Raw genomic sequence first — 21,541 nt, 5'->3', positions numbered from 1 at the left:
GGATTTTGAATCCACTTCAAAGCAAATGTAAAAAGAAATGCTGGCGCCCTCCCGCTCCCTGCAGGGTGTTCCTCAGGTCTCCCCTTCCCACCCTGACCAGCAAGCCCAGGGCAGCTCACCCCAAACATGCTGTACCCTGCAGGGACCATCAGTCCAGGCAGCATCCACCTCCCGGGGCTCCTTCAAACCGTGGTGATGGCTCCGTCCTGCAGCAGCATCTCTACCAGCATCAGCTTCTCCACGTGTAACAGCAGGGCAAGCTCAGAGCACCACTTCCCAGGCCTCTTGCCTCCCGTACTGTTTTCTGCACCCTCGTGTGCATACATATCACATCCCCACCTCCAAAAGTGTTGGTTTGTAGGTGGCATATCGAATCCTTCCCCCTTTAGCATCTGTAACATCCTGTGGCTAGGAGCACTGCAGCTGACTGACCGATGTGGAGCTCTGTTTGCTTTGTGCAGCTGCCTGTTTGGTTGATGTGATAGAGGTTACACAGTGTCTGCACAGGGCTCTTCCAGAGCTGCAACGCGCAGCCCTTATGCTACAGCCTGGCCCCCGGCTCCAGGAGCCCCAAGGCCCAAGCAGCAGGCTGTACGTGCAGAACTAACGCTCCCTTCCCCAAAATGTCATGGTGCAGTTACTGCTCCCACCTCCCTCAGCCTTTCTCCCTGGTAAAACTGTACAGAAAACAAACACAGTGATGCTTTCAGTGGAGATGAGCAGCAAGCTGGAGCCTTTCAGAGATGCAGAGAGGAAAGTGGCCCCACGAGGACACGGCCCTGCCGCAGCACAGCTGTTTGAAAGGGATGTGGACAGCAAAAGCCCAGTCAAGCAGGATAAAAAGTGTACAAGGATGAAGCCATAAAGTAGGATACAGAGCACAAAACCTGTTAAAAGGCTCTTGAAATAACTGGCCTAATTTCTCTACGCTTTGTTTTCCATTTGGCTGCAGGCACAGCAGCGAGCAAGCAACTGCTGAGTGCAAGCAGAGGGTCCTGCTCAGGCACTGGGAACTGAAGGCCTGGGCTTGGTTAACCATACCAAGGAGGGGTCCTTCGCTCCCTCTGGGGCCACTGCTAAGTCCAGGCATTGCAGCTGCTGGCTGCATTTCCCCAAAAAATCTGTTTTTTAAAGGTGAAGTTCCAGCCATCCTGCAGTGACAGCAAGGCAGATGGTTCAGCCTCCTGGCCCCTCTGCTGGTGCTGCCTTCAGGTGAGCTGTGACCATACCAGGGCAACCAACACTGAAGGCTTTGCTAGAGCAGAGCCACTGCAGGCAGCCTGCTCCTCCTGCAGGAAGCCCTCAAGCTGCAGCAGGTACCAGTGAGCTGCTCTTCACACACTGCCCTCCTTTCCCCACTGCCAAGGGTTTTTGCACACCCAGGAGAGGGATGTGGGACTGTGCCAATAAACAGTGACCAGCTGCAGCACAGTTCCTGCTACTCCAAGCAGCTCCAAGCAGAGCTGTGTTTGCCCTACCACCACTTCTAGGGTCACCTAAGCAAGCAGCATCTGCCAACCCCCCCATGTAGAAGGCACAGACAGCACAGTAAGGGAAAAGCACAGACAGGCTGTGATGTGCAGGCAGCAGCTTGCTAAGAGGGTCACCAAACAGGAGGAAGGAGGTATGTTAGTGCAGGGAAAAAAAAGAGAGTCAGAAACAGGAGTAAACAAGGAGGTTTGTTCTTGTTAAGTTTATTGGCATCATGTTTGTCTCTTTACATAAGAGCTCAGCCTACGTACTAGAATGTAGACCTCTGGAAAACAGGTAGAAGGGCTCCATTTAAGCAAGCTACAAACGCAAGAACAAATACCAGGAGGAAAGGAAGAGAGGAAAGGGACTAGATTGCCAAGTTTTTCCATACCAAAAAATCCAGATTAGCAGTCAGTAAGAAGAAAGGGAAGGTTCGTAGTCCAGGTAATTCATTGAGAAACAGCTACCACAACCCAGGTGGGAGAGGTGCTCCTTCCACAGCACAAAGAGCCACTGGCACACCTCAGCTCTGGCTCCTTCCCATATTCGCTCCAAGATGTTAGGAGTTAAGCAGTAGGGGAGGTGAACAAATGAGGTCATTTCATAGCTGTATTTAATTTCAAATCCAATAATCCAGTGTGCATATCAATGCTGTTATGCAAATCTGAGAATTTAGATACAAGGAAGCCAGACAGATTTTCCAGAAGATGAAGCCTCTTGGCCTCAGAACAAGAAGGCTTATGTAGTTCATCTCTACTGTACAGAATACTGCCTCTATCTGGACTCTGTGTTGCTAGCACACCACAGTTCACAAGTGTCCTCCTCACTTTCTACACAATCTGTGTTTCAGTACTTGAACATGTAATTCAGGAATTTTACACTAATTTATACATTTTTAATTGGTTGCATATATTAACATGTACTATAAGATTTTTCCTAAAGAAGCATTACATAATACATGGATACTGTAAAAAGATCTGATTAGTTAAAAGTAACAAGCATTAACAGAGATACATACAAAACTCAACCTAGTTGGACTGAGTGCTGAGCTTGCAATGAACTATAGGTAATCAGCCTTTCCAGTTGCAGCCTTCACAGGGGAAAACACAAGACAGTTAAAAATGTATGTAACTTGTTACACAGATTACCTGTAAACAGTTCCTCTCCGTTGGACACCTGGAATTAGATTCAGTTCCAAACATACATAAGAGTTTCCATTTTAAACTAAGAGAAAGGTCTGTTACCATGAAGTGTGATGTGGATGGTGCGGGGATGTGAGCTCTGAAGTGCTGGACTCTCAGATGCTCGTGGGAGATGGGTGGATTTTGGCAGCTGGAGATGGAATTTTTTTTTTAATTTTGTTTTTAAACACAGAAGAGGGGCTGTGTGTTTGAAGGCCTAAGTGTGATATTTGTTTGTGAAGGACTGTGCTCAACCCCTCCCTCTTCCCTCAGCAGCTGCAGCTCTCCGCAGAAGCCTTCACTCGGTCATTCTTGTCTAGTTTGATGGGTTCGGGGAATTCATTGTAAAGCTCCACTTCGGTTTCCTAGCAGGAGGGAAGGGCAGAAAGGCAAGAGTTAGTGCCACAGCTCCACGGACAGCCCCTGGCATGCTGGGGCCATTCTCAGCTGGGGAAAGCTGTGGGAGAGCCCAAACCTCCCCAGGGGCCCACGCTGGCTGAACTCGAGGCAGAGCCAGCACCAGCAGAGGGCAGCCACCAGCCCCCTTCCTACCTGTTTAAGTGCATTTCGTGCAATCGTCTGGAACGCTTGTTCCACATTAATGGCCTCCTTGGCACTGGTTTCAAAGTAAGGGATGTTGTTTTTACTGTAGCACCACGCTTGCGCCCGTTTTGTGGTGACCTGGGTGGACAGAGAGCAGCATCACCACCTTCAGCCTGACACAGAGGGGGCTTGGTTTCCAGGTCAAGGCCAGGGACCACCCCCTGGAATCCCACCTGAGCTAGGACAAGGTTTCTGGTCTCATTAGAGCCTTGACACACAGCTGTTCCACACACACAGCCCCAGTTCTAGAAGCAGAACAAGGGCTGAGCAGCTTTTCCATAAGCTTGAGCCTGCCATAGGCAGGGCCAGCCCCTGCTGGAGCACAGGAGGCAGCTGCCTGCACCAGGTACGCTCAGCCCATGGCAGGGAGGATGAGACCACAGGCACGGACTGCTCAGGCACCCTCAGCACAGGGACTTGCTCCCACAGTGGTTACTCAGCAATACCAGAGGAGAATCAGATCTTTAATCTACCCAGGGAGCTGCTTCAGATCTTTAATCTACCCAGGGAGCTGCTGCAGGCTCTCTACTGCTGGGCAGGAGCACATTATGCACAGGGGTTGAAACAAACCCCTCTAGGTAGAGGGGAACAACCTGGAGGAACTCTTCCCCAGTACCATGCAACAGCAGAGCCACACACACACCTTCCACTCAGGTAACCCTCCCGTGTTCCTACAAGGTCTCCCACTCCAGCAATTTCTTAAAAAGGCAGCTAGCAAGTCACAGTACTCACTTGTCTGTTTTCTAGGTCAATCTTGTTTCCCAGCACAACAAAAGGAAAGTTCTCAGGATCCCTTGGACTGGCCTGAATGAGGAATTCATCCCTCCAGCTGTCTAGGGTTTTGAATGTGTTAGGGGCCGTGACATCAAACACCAGCACACAGCAGTCTGCTCCCCTGTAGAAGGCAACTCCCAGAGACTGAAACCGTTCTTGTCCCGCTGTATCCCATATCTGCAGTGAAAGACAGGGTAGGTGAGCCAGCTCTGCTCCAAGACACCCAGACCACAACAAGGGCTCCCCACTAGGCATCTAGAGCCCCTACCTCTCCAGAGTGAAGGAACACCTAAAGGTTTGGGATCTTCTGCAGGAACTGAGTCTCATAAGCAAGAAATACCCTTCTAAAAGTAGACATAACCATTTGCATGTCCAGCCTTATCAGCGGATCACTGTTTGGACAAACAGGACTTAGGGATTGGGGCAGGCTGCAGCACTGGGGTACACTGAGGTACCAGCACAGCCCAAACTCTCCTCTGCTGGCTACAACAGGGCTTCTGCTGCCTTGCTGTCAGCCTCACCATGGATAGATGGAAGTGTCAACACTAGGCATTCACAGGCTGGCAGGTTAACACTACACCCTCAGGAATCAGGGTGGCATGAGTATGGCCTGAAGAGCCCTTTCCCAGCCCTTCCCAGTTCCTGAAGGCTAGGGGAGTGCACCTTTCTACCAAGGGAACGTACACTAACAGGAACAAACACTTCAAATTGGGCAAAGCTTCCCTTTGCTGAGCAAAGCTGATCTTTGATTTCCCTTGTTGAGCCCCTGTGCAGATTTGTAGAGAAGCCCAGCAGCAGCAGCTCAGTGCAGGCAGGATTCACACCCCGTGCACTGCCCTGGGCTACCCTGGAGCAGACGCTTCCACACAAGCGTGGTCCAAGCACCCCTCGCAGCAGGAGTCGCTCCTTACCTGCATTGTCACTAGCCTGTCATCCACCATGACTTCTTTTGTCAGGAAGTCTGCGCCTATCGTAGCCTTGTACTGGTTACTGAATTTCTTGTTCACATACTGGTTCATGAGCGATGTCTTCCCCACCCTGTACAGAAAGACAAAAAGACTAGGTAGGCTGCTCCTGCAACAGAGCTTGCATTAACCACTCTGAAGAAAACATCCCTCTGCCCTTCACCTTCCATCAGAGCCTCCTGGCCAAAAGGGGGGGGGTCAGGGGAAACACACCCACCTCGGCAAGGAGGGGCTTCCACAGCAACAGATGCTGGGGCCACATAAGAATTTGAAGAATTAAGGTCTTGAGAAACCCTGTGTCCCCATCAGTGATCAGATCACTGGTAAGCAGTGTGCTTATCATGAGAGCAACCTTGGAAGACGAGGTGCCCTACCAAATGATGAAACCCATTGAAAATAATCAGCCTTTTCAGAAGGAGCTGGAGGAACAGGGCAGGCTCAGCATGGTAACAGCTGACACATACAACTGTAGGGGCCTGGAGGTGGAGATCCTCCTGAGAACCAGCTCAGAGGGCTCACAGGCACTCTGTGGCTGAGCAGCACTCCCTGATCAACAGCTTGCTGGGCACAGTGGTGTAAATAAGCCTGATGTCAGGGGAGCAGGTTGCAGCCTGCACAGCAAACCCATCACCTGTACCAGAGGAGCAGCCTCCTTGCTCGAGGGAACAGGACAACAGAGCCTTACTCCAAGGGATGGCTCTACCCAGATCAGATAGCAGCTAAGCAGGTGGCTTCAGTATAAACTTCACCTCTGGCAGAAGTAACATTTTAATAGTCAGCCAAAATTGACTATTAGGTGTGTGTTGTTTTTTTCCCCCCCAATAAAGTTAAAGGTTAATTTAACACCATGCTGATCCTCCTTGTAGAGAGGCTATCCAGTTCTGCTCCCATGGTCTGCCTTCATTTCTCCTGTTCAATACCAGGGAAAGGCTTCAAGGTGTTAAATTCTGGGGACACATTCAGGACAGGGGGTTGTGACATGCTTAGAGCCACAAGGTAACACCACGATGCACGGTGACAGAAAGCTCTCCTCCCAGCACTGCTGCCTTCCCACCGTACAGCCAGACTCCCCCTGGTCAGAGCACCCCAGCAGGACGCAGGTCGGCAGCTGAAAGCTCACCCACTTACCCGGAGTCTCCAAGGATGATGACTTTCAGTAACACTTTCTTCCTAGAAGTCATCTTTTAAACTGGAAAGGAAGAACACCGCCATCAGACTCCACTGGCACACCACTCCTCAAGGCAGCAGGCTCGGAGGCCGGGCACCAGACTCCCAGCAAGGGACCAGCAGCTGGCACAGCCCAGCACTGCTGAAGCTGGACTTCTTGATTCAAGGCTTCACTCCAGCAGTACCATGTGTTTGCCCTCTTCACTGGCAAGGCCATGTCAGACCAGTAACCACAACTTAACACCACTAAATGAGCCACGTACTTGTCCTTCACAGTACAAAGTTCATCTCGGACCCCATTCCCAGGCTGTTCTCTGGGTACGTTACCTGAGGCCACCTCCCTGAGGCTTGCAGGAGGCAGGGCAGAAAGCTCACAGAACAAGCTAATCCTTACACAAGCTGTGAGCAGAGATGTCAGACGTGTGCCACCATCCAGGCCAGCCAAAAGGCTGAAGCACGAGGCACACGGCTACCAGCACGTAGGGTTTCTCAGAGAAAGTGGGGTAGGGCTGTAGCAACGAGCCTCTAACACTCACCCTGCTGCTGTTACCCCACGAGCTGCCTCCTGCCATCACTCCAGTCCGCTGTATGGGCAAGTGGCTCTGAGCTTGCCACTAATGGCCCAGCCAATTAGTGAGAGTGAGAGTTGAGCTCTCACTGTTACTTGGCCCCAGGTCTCACCCAGATCTGGGAAGCTACTGCAGGTCCCAAAATATTCCTGGATGCTTTAGCACAGCAAGAACACGTATGAAGCCTTGCTACCAGCAGCCGAGCATGACTGCAGCCTAGCATGCCCTTCTCCCCACCTACAGGAAAGGGATAGGACAAGACATTCATTCTCTCTTGCTTCTGAGGCTTGATCAGGTCCCAAATCCCAGTCTGCTTCCCCTTGGCTTTCCCTAGGGAGCTCTGCAGGCTCTCTCCAGAGCGAGGAGCCAGAGGATGGTTATGGCTGTGCTACTTTGAATGCAGAGACCTTTGACACAGGCTTCGTGTTCCCATCCCTTAAATAGGGACTTGGCTGCCCGAAAACTCTCATCCTGCCACACCAACTCACATTCATTCTACTACACAACTCCTACTCCTCGGGAGCTATTCCTGACTTTCACAGCTTAAGGAGGGCTCTGCTTTGACAACAGCAGGGATAGGAGCCTCTTCTGAGCAGCCTGGTCCTGTGCACTGCCTGGGATGTGCAAGAGCCTCGGCTGAGAGAGAAATGCAGCCTGCTCCATCCCACTGACGGGGGAAACAACACGCTCCAAGCTGTAGAAGCTTCCTATTAGATAAAAAAAAAAACTGGCTACACAAAGCCTTAATCATCAGGCTTTGAGTGTTAGAGGGGCAGAGCTCACCATTTCAGACCTCACCACCAGGGAGGGCAGCAGCAGGCCTCCTGCTGCCGTTACGGACAGCGGTGCACTCACAGCTCAGCCCTGTGGGACTGCGCCCACCTCACACTGCCCTGACGTGCCCGGGTGTGAAACTAGAAGAGAACAGCCCCGGGCTGCTGGGTGACAGCACCGGCAGGCCATGCACTGCTCAAGGGCCCACAAAATATCCAGCTGAAGGTCGCCAGACAAGCCCAGGGTTTAGTCCAGCTCCTGCTCATCCCATCGATAGCAGCGGGGCGAGCAGCCCAAGCAGACAGCACCTCCTGTGTTTTCAGAGCCTGCAGCACAAGCAACGCTGGTGCTAGCCAAGCCAGAGACTCCGGCAGCACAGTTGGCCCAGATGGAGCAAGAACAGCAAGCAGGGCCCCGAAACCACTTCAAAATACCACGCAGTGAGCCGTCATGGAAAACATCTGCACAGGTTCAAGCCCCGGGTGAGAGTCACCTGTTTCCCTTGAGACAGGGGGTAAACAACTCACCCCGAGGTGGCTGCGCCAGCACCCAGCACGTCCTGCTTCTATTTTTCCTCCGAGTGTTTTTAGCCTCGCCTGCCATCAGCTGCTGCCTGCTGGTATTCAAAGCAGCTTTCGACAAGCTGGCAGCCGTTCCCGTGCTCGGGGAGGGATTTTGTAGGGCCCTGAATTGCAACACTCAGGCACGGGGGAGCCTCGGTGCCCAGGTGCAAGGTGGGCTGAAGTTCCACCACCAAGCGAGGGGGAAATGCTCCGCCAAGTCTCATTACCTGGGAAGCAGCTCGGCTGAGGAAGGAAGCTGAATCAGACCCGACACCACCTGCTTGTCATAGTTTGCTGTCCACCCAGCGGTGTGCAGGGCCATTCCTGCCTGACAAACACCTCGGGTGATGCATCGGATGTGAGCCACAGCACCGCCGGGCTGCTCAGCTCCGTGCCTGCCTTGGGCCACGAGACAGCACGAGGAGCTCGGCTCTGCCGCACACCCGCAGTGCCCAGCTTCCCCACCCCGTCCCACTAAGCCTGCCCCACACTTTTTAAGCCCAGTCAGCTGAAGGAGCGAGCCCTCTTATTAATCTTCTCATCACACGTAGAAACAGACCCGCCACCAAGTTACCAGAGGAAACCACGTCCCCTGGAGCCTTCCTAGAGAAGAAAACCCTTCTAGTTTACATAGCATCAAGTTGCTCTCTACAGCACTGCTTTTGCTGTTTCCCTGATCCTTATCGCAGCCTGCATGGCTGAGCAGGTCTCCAACACCAACACCAGCCTTAGAGCAGCTCTTTGTGCTAAACAGAGCTTTGACTCATCCCAGCAAGATCTAAGATCTAAACAGATTGAAGAAACCCCACTGCTTTACCCAGGGTTTCTGATGATTTTACTTGGGGTTTCTGATGAAGCAAGCCAAAGGGACAAACTACTCCAAGGACAGGACACCGTAACTCTCACCTTGTTCCCAGCCACAATAAAGAGGCTGGGGTGCTGGAAACAAAAGCCACAGGACCTTCAGCCCACCCCAGCAGTAAGAAAAGCCTTACCACAGCCTCCTGCAACACCACACAGAGGATTTGGGGCCTTCAGCCCACGCTAAGCCAGCAGCAGACACATGATCTTCCAGCCAGAGGATGCTTCCACACGCTGCAGCTCAGGTACGCCCAGAGCTACCTCAGCTGCTCGTGGTTACGGTGCCGTTGGTGTCAGTACAACGGGGCACACAGCCCACCCCGGGCCAGGCTCAGCGCTCAAGGATTTGCTCGCCTGGAGTCAGAGGCAATTTGTGATGGCTCACGTGGGAACACGGGCTGCTGTCCGCATTGCACAGCGCTGAGTAGACGGGCTCATCACTGCCTTGTGTCCCAGAAACAGAGCCCGCGTTCCTGCTCTAAGCTACAGGGATCTCGTTTCTGATGAGCACGGCTAGTACGAGATGAAGGGAGGCTCGGGACACAGCCTCAAAACAGACGAGGCAGGTTTGAATACCTGAACCTGTCGGGTTCAAGCTGTCAGAGGAGTTTCTCCAGACACACCTGCAAGAAACATCAAGTTACTGAGTCAGCCTGAGACGGGGGCTGTGCAGGGCTCCCCCTGCTCCTGCACAGAGCAAGCTCAGCGTAAGCATCACCACTTTTGATCTCAGCCAAGTCAGTGGCATCCAAGTCCCAGGCTATTTTGCACTCCATGTGCAGCTTGCCTTGCTTTACAGCATGATTATTCTAGAGCAGCATCCTGCAAGAGACACGTAAGCCCTTAAGATGGCAGTGTGTGAGCTCACACGGGGCTCCCATCCAGTCCCAGGAGCATTTCTGAACAAACACTTCCTCTTCAGAGAAAATCTTGAAGAAAAACCTGCTTGCTAAGATTAGATCCGAGACACCAGTTTTGTTTTCACACCGTGCAGTCTCCTGGAGAGAAGTCACCCGCACAGCAGCCTCCAGCACACCCACCCAGCCCCGTGCAGGAGCTGTCAGAGGCCTCCTGGCAGAGCCCAGTCAGCATCATCCCTCCTCCTGGCCTTCCTGGTGCCAGAGGAATGACACAGCTGCCTCTAGCACAGCAGAGGAGTCCTCCTGCTCAGTGTTTAATGCTTGCCCCTCTAAGGAAGCCATCCACTGGCAGCGTGGTGACCCTCAGGGGATGAAGCCTGGTATAGCACGCCTCCTGGTAAGGTTATTTATTACCTGGCCTGCTGGAGCAGCACGGGGAGAATCCCTCACGTCCAACCCGCACGTGTTACTGGCTTGGCAGAGCTGGGGGAGAACCAAGAACTGTCCAACAAAGCTCTGCGGCACCAATTGTTCAGATGCAAGAGCAAAGAGTCCGTGCCAAGCCTAATTAGACTTCCCTCGTTGCTTCAAAGGCCGTGACAATTGTCCTTTCTTCTGCTCCATTACGGCAGCTGGTTCAGCTCAGAGCAGAGATGGATGGGTAAGGACTGCTCAGAGGCATTCACATGCGTAAAGTGACAGTGCAGGCACCTCGATGTCAATTAGCAACAGCAGGAGCGTGCACTGGTGGCCCACCAGATCTCAGCTTCACGGGATGCTCCTGTCCCAGGCCTGCTGCTGGAGGTGCTCAGGAGCAGCCCTGGGCAGGGGAGGACGCTCACCTTCATGGAAGGAAGACGCCAGCTCCCTGCACTCTGGCTTTAAAGCTGCTGGAGCAGGCTGCACTGCCACAGCTCTGCTATTAAACAGTGCAAATCCCAACCTGAACTAAAGCAGAGCACCCCAAGCAGAAGCTAGGGGAACTGGGCCATCTGATCAGAAGTTCTCTGCTCCTGTGCCTGCCAGCCTGCCACCTGCAGCTCCCACCAGAAGCCAGCAGAGCTGGAACACGGCTGCTGGACCGCACGGCTCCTCTCGTGCCCTCTGCCAGGGACATCTAGCACTACCCAGCCAAGGGGCACAGCAGTGGGTGAGCATCGAGCAGGGCTCACCTCACAGCACCTGGAAATGCAGAATTGCATTCTTTCCCTTCTCCAGGGCATCACAGGGCCTTCAGCAAAGGGCTACACCATCAGGAGATCAGTCAGGATAAGGCAGTGCCCCACAAAGGTACGGATACCACAGCGGGCTCAGCACAGAGCAGACTGTGCCGAGGAAGAGCCATCCCTGAGGGCTGGAAAAGCAGTCTTGAGAAAAGCTTAGTCCTGGAGTGCAGGCTCAGTGTCCTGAAAAGCAGCTCCATGCGTTTCCGACACAGGAACGCTACCCCTGCTCGCTCCTTTCTCACATGGGGGAGGCTGCCAAGCATTAAGCCTCTGTACTACACCAAAGAGTTATTTTTATTCCCTCTTCCAATGGTTCTGCATTTCCTCAAGGAGGCTGAAGCTAGAGAAATGCTTCGGGACCAGCTCAGCTTGAACCAGCTTCTTCCCAGAAGGGGGAAGCTCCCCGGGATGTGTGGCACCTCAGGAGGCCGTGCTCAGACCTCCATCCCCTGAGGGGAGATGCTCCTGGGTGTTTAATCTGCTCTTACAGGACCAGGCACAGATGTGCTGTCTCCTGCTGGCACTTACCACGAGCAGCCACACGCTGACCTCCCCTGGCATCAGGGGCTGGCTGAAAGAACCCACCGAGGAAAACCCCACATTTAGTGGGGCCACGAGCTGGCTTCGTGCCCACAGCAAAAGCAGCTGGTGAGGTGTCGCTGCAGCAGCTCCCCAGAAGGGTTCGCTCCGCTGCCTGCTGTATCAGGAGCATCTCAGAGCTGCTTCCCACCTCCTTCCTCCCCACACGTTGCTGTTCTAGCACACATTCTCTCCTGCTGGTGCCCAGCCAAGAGCTGAAGCACAGCTCCTCGTTTCCCTGCTCAGGAGAAGCAGCCAGGCTGCCTGCTGCTCGCTGCACTTTCCGCAGGAGCAGGCTCCTGTCCACTTGGTGCCTTTCCCAGCCAGTCCTGGGAGACAGGAATTACCTCTTTCAGGAGCCGGGAGCCTCAGCTCCACTTTATTTTCTGATACCTGGTTTAAAACATCACATGGCGAGCTGTCAGGTGTGGGTATGATGGTTCTCAGGGGTAGGAAACACTGCAGAAGCTTCACCTTTGTGAAGGAAGCCCACAGCTCCACGTGCTGCCTAGCACAGTGACAGGGCTGGGATCAAAACAACCTTGAACCACGTTTCAGGAGCCCACAGGAACCAGCTTTTTAGACTCCAGCTGCCTGCAGTGAATTCCCCTCATCTGGAGGGTGGAGCTGCAGCCTCCAGCGCAGCTGCTGTAGGACCAAGCTGAAGAACCAGCCCCAGCTCTCCACCAGCAGCTTCAGGGGGAGCACCAAGCTGGGGCAAGAAGCCAACAGGCCTGCGAGCTGGCTGCTGGGTGGGTGTGATGCCTGCACACACCGCAGCCTGCTCCTAAACACCAGGCTAGGACAGCTCCGTGCTGAAGACAGAATGATGGGGACAACTCAGGGAGACACGCAGGAAGCCTCGCTAAAATACAGGAGCTTGGGAACAGCCCTGAGCTGAACAAGCTCACGGTGTGATCAAACAAGTGGCAGAGCAGGTTTTTTGCTCCTTCCACTGGCAATAAGGTTTGAGCTCCTTTGAGCACGAACATACCCTCACTGTATGAAGGCTGACCCCCAAAAGGAGTCAGCCCTCCCTGAGCAGGGTCCCAGCTCCTGGGAGGCACCAACACACACGATTAGTCAGGCTCAGAGCCCGAGCTCTCAAAGCCAAGGTCTCCAATCCAAGCCTCACAGCCCTGCTACACCTCCCGGCACTCCCCCAGCTCGGAGCTGTTCTGTGTCCGGGTGCGAGATCTGGAACCCAAGAAGTTTTGTTGCTCCAGAGCCGCCGCTGAGCTGTGACTGCCCTAGAAAAGGCCAAAGAAGGGAGGACTGACCCCCACCCCAACAACCCAGCAGAGGAGCACAGAAACCGATCTGATGGTTTAGGTGTCACCTCTTATGAAGGTATCACGTTGATCTGATTACATGGGCAGAAAGTGGGAGCTAAACAGGCACAGTTTGCTTACAGAAAAGAGGCAGATGTCTCCCCGTGTTTAGTCAGCCCTCCCTAAAGGTCTGGCAGCTACAGGAGGACTTCACCGAGACATCAGCAGCACACACAGGCTGAGAGATGCCCTGAGCCCGAGGAAGGGAGCACGCAGCGTTCCTGGCGGTGAAGGCAGCCTTCCCAGGTGGATTGTGCTGCTCCTCAGCAGCCTGGGGATGACCACTACCACCTCCAGAGCCAGCAGCAGGTATTTTGGGACCACGGCTGTGCACAGACCAGGACCAGGTCCAGGACACTGACAGAAGGGGGCTGCTGGAGGAACAGTCCTCAGTCCTGGAGGACAGCCCTGGGAGGAAGCTGCAGCCAACAGCTTCCCTGAGAGCTGATTTCCCAGGCACGAAGCTGTAGCCCCCCTCACCTGGAGCTCCTCCAGCAGGGGAAGGTCCCTCGTGCTGCAGGGCATCTGCCTCCAGGAGCAGGCAGACACACAGAGCCCTCACAGCGAGCGCCTGAAGATCTTCAGCTGCCCTCCTCCTGTAGGTTTGAGGTGTGCTGTCGCTCAGGGACCTCGCTGTGCCCCTTCCCCCCAGGGGAAGCAGCCCCCCGTGAGCTCTTCAGGATTTCAGGTAGTTCCCAGCCAACGCCGCTCCTCCCCAGGGACCGGGCTGCTACAAGAGCGGGCATGCTTGCTTTAACTCCCCTCCCCCTTTATCAGGGCGAGCTCAACTTCCCCTATTCTGCCCTGGGGGAGACAATCTCAGGATGTGGGAGGAGAGTTGAGCACATTTGCTGGCTGCTGGGAGACACCAGGCAGCAAGCCATGCGTCTTGACTAAGGGCCTTGCCTACGCAGAGCCCTTCAGCTCCACCAGCACAGGTCCACGTTGCCGGGCCTCTCCCGGAGCAGATCTCACACAACCCAGCCACGGTGCCCGCACAGCCCGATCCATGAGGCCACAGCCACCTAGCCAGGAGAGCCAGACGGGTTCCAGCAGCCCCAAACAAACAGGGACAGCCCTGCACCCTTCCCACCCCACACACTGCTGGGTTTGAGGCTTCCCAGCAGAAGCTGAGCCTGAGAAGTCAGAGCTGCAGGCAGGCCAGGCCATCGAGGAGCAGTGATGTTGTGAGGTCTTCGCTCCTTCCAGCGATATTTTTCAAGCTCTCGGATTAACTCCTCGTTTTGTCTCCAGCTCGCTGAGATTTTACACATTCCTGGCGTGCTTTCAGTTTTAGGGACACAAATAGGAGGTGTTAGATAACCTTTGCATTGAAGGCGCAGCCCTGAGACCTTGTCAGTGGTAAACAAGCCTCGTTTATCTAGGCCTGCCTGCAGTTTTCCCCAGTTCCTAGAAACTGGGCAGGAAACAAGTGACTGAGGGGAGGATTTGCAGGTTCAGGCCTTGGAGTCCCAAACCTCAGAAGGGCTGCCAGACCCCACAGCTGAATATTGACTCTCTTTCAGCACCAAGAGCCTGGTAGGAGAGAGGGAAAAGCTGACAGGAGGCCCCAAATCCAGGCAGATGTGGAGGACCACGGAGCCTTACCCCGAGCAGCTACTGCAGGTCTGTGTCCTCAGGACCGAGCCTGCTCCTGGAGCTGCCTAACTCCAGACCCCACAGCCTAAGAACTGCGCCCGGGGCGGCGCCCAGCCCCGATCCTGCACATACCCCACACCTCTGGCTGTGCTCACGGGGTTGGCAGGGCAGGAAGGACGAGTCTTTCAGTCCCGGTCGGCGAGGGCAGCAGGCAGCTCACCGCGACAGCTGAGTCAGGGCCTAGCAAGGAATTCCTGCTGGGGACTCGGTTTCAGGCTCACGCTTCACACCCCGGCGCCTCTCACACAGCTCTTGCAGCAGGAGTTTGCCGGATCACTTCTTTATCCCCCACGGAGGAGCAGAACAACCTCACGGAGGGGATTCGCAGAGCGGTGCTGGTGAACTGTGGCCCCTCCAAGGGGGAAGGGGAGAGCTGGAGACACCTCACTGAGTCGCAGCCATCTCACTGCTGATGCTCGAGACAATGCTATCGCCGAGCCAGATCCTAGTGCTGATAGCATTATCGGCGTCTGGAGCCACGAGGAGACACCTGCAGAGCCCAGTGACTCAGTCTGCTCGAAGGAGGTGAGCATGGAGCAGGTTAGCACTCCAGGAGATGCTGCTGCCCAGCAGAGCCAGCCGTGGAGGCCCAGGCACTCCAGCCAGCAGCCCCTGAAGGCACACCCCAGCTACCTGTGTCACCCTCACACACCCCCTAAACAGCCCAAGTGACCAAAGCTGCAGCACGCAGGGAGTTAGGGCAGACTGCAGAGAAACACTGCTCTCCTTCAGTGAGGATATAAAGATCCGCTCCATTTCTTTTAGGAATTCCTGCTTGAAACCCAAGCAGGTGCAGCTCGCTATAGCAAGTCACCTGAAGCTGACATTTTAAGTAGTTACAGGTGGGCAGGAGAGCAGAGCACTCACTGCACAGAGTGCCTTTAAACCGCACCAACAGGACCATGCCGCAAGTTTACACTTCAATCCAGCTCCAACAGCACGCCCCTCCCCAAGTCACGCCGCCCTGAGAGCGGCCACAGCCTCAAGAGCAGGTTCCCTAGCGCAGGAATCCAAAGCTCTTCGGGCTCAGCTGCACACCAACACGCTCCCACAGCCCTGGCCAGCTCCCTTCCCTGTCCCCAGCCGTGAGTTAGCAGCAGCGGTGTTGACACAGCTCCTCGCTGGGGGCTGGCACGCAGGAGGAGGAGCGGTGGCAGCAATGACATCAGCACAGCGCAGGGCGCAGCGGCACGCCGAGGGCTGGAGCAGCACACACGCCGCCAGCAGCCATGTGATAGCGGGGGGATCCCTGCACCACCTGCTATTTCTGAGCGGTGCAGGCGGAGCTGCTGACCTTGGGAGCCCCTCTGGAAGTTGGGGTTGAGCTGTATGTGAAAGGGAGAGCGGCCGGAGGGCTCTCTGCTGGCTCTCGGCTTGTTCCCCGTGCGCAGCTTGTGTTTGTCGGGGTGCACAGCCCAGGTTTGGGTCAGCACCAAAAAGCAGGCGCCTGTTATCGCCAGCCCCGGGTCACAACCCAGCCCAGGAGGCCACTTCAGAAGGCTGCAGGGGGGAAGGCAACTGAACTCCAGCTGCAGCAATTAACCAGCAATTATCAGAACAATGCTGCGTGAGGAAACATTTCAGCAATCCAGCCCCCAATAGTGTCAGACACACAGCACACAAGGCACAGGCTGCTAGTGCCCAGCCAAATCCAGCACAAATTCCTCCTCACCTGGACCCCATTACATTGAGGCAAGAAGCCTCACACCCCTACAGCTCTGCGGGGGATGCCAGCAGCAGGCCCTAGCAGCAAGGGCTGCAGAGGGGTTCAGGTCACAGCCGAGAAGCCCACAGGACATCAGGGAACACAGCACACGAGGTGAGAGGGTCCTGTGCCTATCAAGTGACCAGCTTACTCCAGCACTGAAAGCACCGATTCTAACGGGCTGGACAGCAGCAAGTGTGTGATCCTAAACACCCAGCAGTGTGTTCAGAGGATGCAAACACCCCAGCACCCTGTGCTACAGCCTTCATTCCTAAGCCTGGGCTTGCCAGGCACTGAGGCATTTCGCAGCGCATCCCAATCCAGCCCAGGCAGCTTTGTTTACAGCCAAATGGTGAGTTCTGCACCAACTAGTCTCATTTTCACAGAGAAGTCAGACAAAATCCCATCCATGTTGGAGACAGAGCTATAAATAGTCGTGCACAGATGGTTTGATACTAATTGTCATGTTTCCTCAAGGACGAGCCCTGCCAGAGATTTGCTCCGACAGGTAACTCGCGTGACCTTCTGAGCCAGGAGCCCTAAGAAGGTGCCTCAGAAACTCCACCTGATAACCCTGCTGTCCCCGGGCACTCATTTTGGGTAGGAAAGCAAGGAAAACATTATCTTCTGTGGGTGAATACAGGGGAGAGGCTATCGCAGAGCTGGTACATTTTTCACTTCCAGGTTACAGTGGGGATGTTTCCCTGACTGCCTGGGCTGCTCAGGGCAGCCTCTGACCCACGGGATGTGGCAGAAGGGCAAGGATGCCCGCAGTGTAGGCTCTGCAACAGTTATTTAGGCATTTAACTTGGCCCCTTTGCCTTTTAAGGTCCAAGTCTTACCCTGCCTGTGGTGTATTTCCATGTAGGACATGGACCACTGCATGACACCAGAGGCAAGAGGCAAGTTTAACATAACAGCAGCACGAAATACAACCACTGTTTCAGGCTGTATTGGTTAAGAGCAAGAAACTGCTACTGGATTTTAAGTTTCCCCTATTAAGGGGTCAAATTAGCCCCACCTTACAGCTCTCCTACCCCGTGAGGATTAACCCAACGGCACAGGGAAGGAAGGGCAGCCCTTGAAGCAGCATCTCAGGGCTTCTTTGACTCAGGCCGGGCACGGTGGGCCTACTCACAGCTCAGGGAGAGCAGGTCATGTGTTCAGTCAGCTGTTGGAAGTCACAAGGAAGGGGGGGGAGAGACAAGTATACTTGTTCTTCCTGAATACATACGGCGATGAAGCCCTGATTATTAAACAAGAAATATTCAAATGACTCCACCCACTGCAACCTCAAATACAGCTGCTGAGAACTGAGCACATTCACTCAGGCAGCCCAGCCCTGCTGGAAGCATGGCGAGGCTCCAGCCTCTCTTGTATTCTCCTGGTAGCACCAGAACTCACAGAACAGCCACAAGAGAGCCTTCAAACCACGGCCAGGCAGGAGTTGTTCCCAGCCAGTTAGGCACTACTCCCTCAGACAGGGAACTTCACCCCAGCCCAAGGCCCACACCAGCAAGCCGAGTCCCAGGCACAGGCCAGAGGTGGCAGGTGCTGGGAGTTTTAAAGCTTCCAATTAGCAGTTATCAAACAAAGGACGGATTGCTTACAGTGGGGAGGACTTTGTTCTGTCATGTGTTCCCAGTTTACATATACAGAGCTGATACACATCCCGGCAGCTCTGCTTATCAGCAGGTGTTTGTTGCTTTCAGGAAAACAGCGCTGAGAACTCCAGCTCTGCCTCAGAGATTTCACAGTCACTGGGTAACACAGACTGGTGCAGATGCTGAGGTTACCTCTCTTACTTCTGACTACGGGGGTATTTTTTTTAGCAGTCCCACTACCAGAACAACTCCACTATTTACAGGAAAACAAGCACAGTTACATTAAACACTACGGTGAGGCACTTCCACGTTTATTACCCTCAATACGCTCGGAGCTCACTAACCTACCTATGGCTGAATTCACCCTGTCACCCACCCGCAGCCAGAGGTGCCCCCCCATCCCCTCTCAGCCCTGACTCAGGCTTCGCACACGCCGAGCGCCCCTTTCGCAATAACTGCCAGCTTCACCCCACAAACCGCTCCGAGCGCCCCCGCTCCCCCTACAAGCGGCCCCCAGCGCCCACCCCCGGCCCCTAACACCCCCGGGCAGCCCCAAAAACCCCCCTAACAACGCCCTCCAGTAGCCGAGGCCGCCCCCAAAACCTCCCCAGCGGCTCCAGGCCCCGGCACCGCCGCTCCCCAGCGCCCACCCCCGGGGCTCTCCCGGTTCCTTTGTTCCCGGGCCCGGCTCCCTGCGGCGCCACCACTCCCCTCCCCCCGCCCCACAGACAAGGCCCAGACCCAGGCCCCACAAAGGCCTCGCCCCCCCCCCCCAACACAACCCCGCTGCCCCCCCCCACAGCCACCGTGAGAGGCCCGGGAGGCTCCCCCCGGTTCCCCCCCCGCCCTCCCCGGTGCCCCCGGGCGCCCCTCACCGCGGTGCGTGTGGTGCCCGAGCCGCCGCGGCGCCCGCCCTCAGCCTCGCTGCCGCCCCGCCGCTCGCCTCGCTCGGCTTTAATGGGCCCCCGCCGCCTCCCCGCTTTCACTTCCGCCTCCCCCTCCGGTAACTTCCGGTCACGGGGCCCGCCCGCCGCCGCTGACGTCAGCACGCCGCCCGGTAGCCGGCGGGAGGGGGGGGGGAGAAGGGAGAGGAGGAGGAGGGGAGGGGCCGCGCGTCACGTGACCGCGCGCCGCCGCCATCTTGTGGTGGCGAGGGTGGGAGGGGGGAGTCTGAGGGGGGGGGCGGCTCGGGGCTGGCACCGGGAGGGGACCGGGTTGGGACCGGCCCCGGGGCCGTGTGGGGGCTGCTCGGGGTCGCAGCCACCCTGTTGTACCGTCAGGCACCAAGCACTGCACCCATCGCCCCGTTATCGTGGCTCTGGCTGCCATGGAAGGTGTAAACACAAGAATTTACAAAAAAAGGACGTGTAAAACCAAGCATTTATGGAAAAGGGACATAAAAAGCCAAGAATTTATGAAAAAGTGAACCATAAGGGCCAGCCCAAGTGGCACTGTGATCCCCATCACCTGGAAATGGGAGCACACCTGGGGCAGGTGCTGCCAGCTCTGACCCTGTAATGCCTGCAAAGCGCTTTGAGATGGCACGCCACCTCTTAATACCATTAATGAGCCTGAATATTATGAATTAGTCCTTTCCAAGGACTGTCCGTTGCAGAGCATGCAGGTGCGGGAGTTATGGTGTCCCACTGCTCAGCAGCTCCAAGGGCAGCTCAGCCTTGTCCTTGTGCTGCTGCCAGCTCCTGTCCGACCCTGCCCGCCTCACTTGGGCACTATACACCAGTTAAAAAAAGGACTGGACAAAAGAGGAAAAGCATCGCTTAGTAAAATGATGGAGAAAAAGTCTCCCAAAGGTGTATAATTTCTCTGGAGGAGAAGGACGGTGATTCTGTGACAGTATCTTCTCTGACAGCACTGGCGAGACCACCTCAAATACTGTGTTTGGTTTTAGGCTCCTCACTACAAGAAGAATATGGAGCTGCTTGAGCACATGTAGAGAAGAGCAAGCTGGTGAAGGGACTGGAATTACGAGGAGTGACTGAGTGAATTGGGGTTGTTTAGTCTGGAGAAAAGGAGGCTGAGGGGAGATCTTATTGTTCTCTACAACTATCTGAAAGGAGATTGCAGTGAGGAGGATGTCAGTCTCTTTCTCAAGTGACAAAAGTTAAGACTTGAGGAAACAGTCTCAAGTTGCACCAGGGGAAGTTTGAGTTGGAAATTAAGAAGAATTTCTTCATGGAGAGGCTGGTTAAGCATTGTAACAGGCTGCCCAGGGAAGTGGCAGAGTCCCCATCCCTGGAGGTAGTCAACAGATGTGTGGATGTGGCACTGAGGGACGTGGTTTAGTGGTGGCACTCAGTAGGTCAGGTTGATGGTTGGAATGATGATCTTGAAGATCTTTTTTTGACTTAAATGATTTTATGATTCTCAGTCAGCTCAGCCCCAGGACTGCAGGCCCTGGGCATGCCAGCAGCCAGTGGGACTGAGCTCCACCACTCACTTGCCCATCCGTATTCCCTGTAACAAGGAGCCACATGCTGAGCTGTTACCAGCAGACATCAATGTTGAGTTAAAAAGTGTGCATCTTCTCTCATTCCTAAAAGTTTCATTTTTTCTTTCTTTTTGCACAATACCAAAAATAAATAAATCACAAAATGTGGGTGAGATTTCCTCCTTCCTTCTCTACCGCAGAGCAATCCTGGCACCACCTAATACATAACTTCTGTTACGCAGAGGATAACCTCGCACCGAGTTCCTGTGTCACTTGCTAGCTTTCTTGGCATGACCAACAGCTGTGTCATGCAATAGCTGTTCATGATGAGTTTCTGACCCTTTGTGGGAATCCTGAATTTTCTCAGACTGATGAGACAAAATCCTGCTGCCTTGAGCATATGAATCCCAGCACTTGGGAGAACAGATGTCAGCAGAGAGGTCCTTGCTGTCCAGCCTGGATGTTTGTATTTTGACACAAATGATGGTTATATTTGCTGTGGCTGAAAGTGAAAAGACAGTGGTAAGAAAGTGGCAAATGGAAGTACTGAGCAGTGGCTCTTGCATTTTGCCTGGCTGTACAGACAAACCTATGTACACCTCCCCACCAGAAAAACATGTGGCTTGCGTGAAACCTGAGCAAGCAGCACAGCTAATTACAGTAGCCTCTGAAGCAAATGGTGACCACTTGGTAATATCAGCACCCCATGAAACCTTGTAAAAATGGATCAGCTTGAAATCCGATGCCAGTTGTTCCCAATCACTAACATTGCTCAGAAGAAATAAGTTCTCCACCTTTGAGGGACCTTCACAGAACTGAGCAGATCCATTGTATTAGAGTGACCAGTCTTTAGACATTCACCACTGTGTAAATCTTAGCACATTTCATGCACTCATCCCGCTAAACCAGGAAGTAAGAATGTGTCCAGCTTTGAGTCTGTTCCTTTTGTGACATCTAATCTCTATTTACTAATCTGCCTGATCCAATTAGAGGCAATAAAACATGGTGTGTCTTACACCATCTCTTTACACATCACTGGACCAAAAGGGATCCTCCCTTACTCTTCCCAGTCCATAAAACGTCAGAGTGAGCAAAAATAGCATGGGTAGAAAAACACCTGCAGCATGCTGATTTCAGGGGGGCCTGCAGAGAGGTCCAGGGACCCAACCTGCACATCGGCCTAGCGATGGCTGTAACT

The 21,541-nt window shown here is 54.4% G+C and overlaps 1 protein-coding gene across 1 annotated transcript; it reads right to left on the bottom strand.

Moving 5' to 3' along the window:
* Positions 1-2,068: 2,068 nt before the first annotated feature.
* Positions 2,069-18,910, bottom strand: RAB7A (RAB7A, member RAS oncogene family). Its single transcript, XM_084531195.1, has 6 exons — positions 18,770-18,910; positions 6,125-6,185; positions 4,943-5,069; positions 3,990-4,208; positions 3,207-3,335; positions 2,069-3,019 (listed from the first exon to the last, which is right to left on the bottom strand). Exons 2-6 carry the CDS (start codon positions 6,175-6,177, stop codon positions 2,924-2,926), a joined length of 624 nt encoding a protein of 207 aa, XP_084387321.1. The 5' UTR covers positions 6,178-6,185; positions 18,770-18,910; the 3' UTR covers positions 2,069-2,923.
* Between the last annotated feature and the right edge of the window lie 2,631 nt (positions 18,911-21,541).

This window comes from Aythya ferina, assembly GCF_964211825.1.
Source record: "Aythya ferina genome assembly, chromosome: 10".
Classification (NCBI taxonomy): Eukaryota; Metazoa; Chordata; class Aves; order Anseriformes; family Anatidae; genus Aythya; species Aythya ferina.
This window is presented reverse-complemented; position numbering and strand designations above follow the sequence as displayed.

What these genes read in the sequence shown, in the direction of transcription:
- RAB7A (XM_084531195.1), bottom strand. Translation starts at nt 6,177, where the DNA reads ATGACTTCTAGGAAGAAAGTGTTACTGAAAGTCATCATCCTTGGAGAC. An exon ending in TTGACCTAGAAAACAGACAA is followed by an intron (nt 3,336 to 3,989) that starts GTGAGTACTGTG and finishes CTGTCCACCCAG; the next exon opens with GTCACCACAAAACGGGCGCA. An exon ending in CACGAAATGCACTTAAACAG is followed by an intron (nt 3,020 to 3,206) that starts GTAGGAAGGGGG and finishes CCCTCCTGCTAG; the next exon opens with GAAACCGAAGTGGAGCTTTA.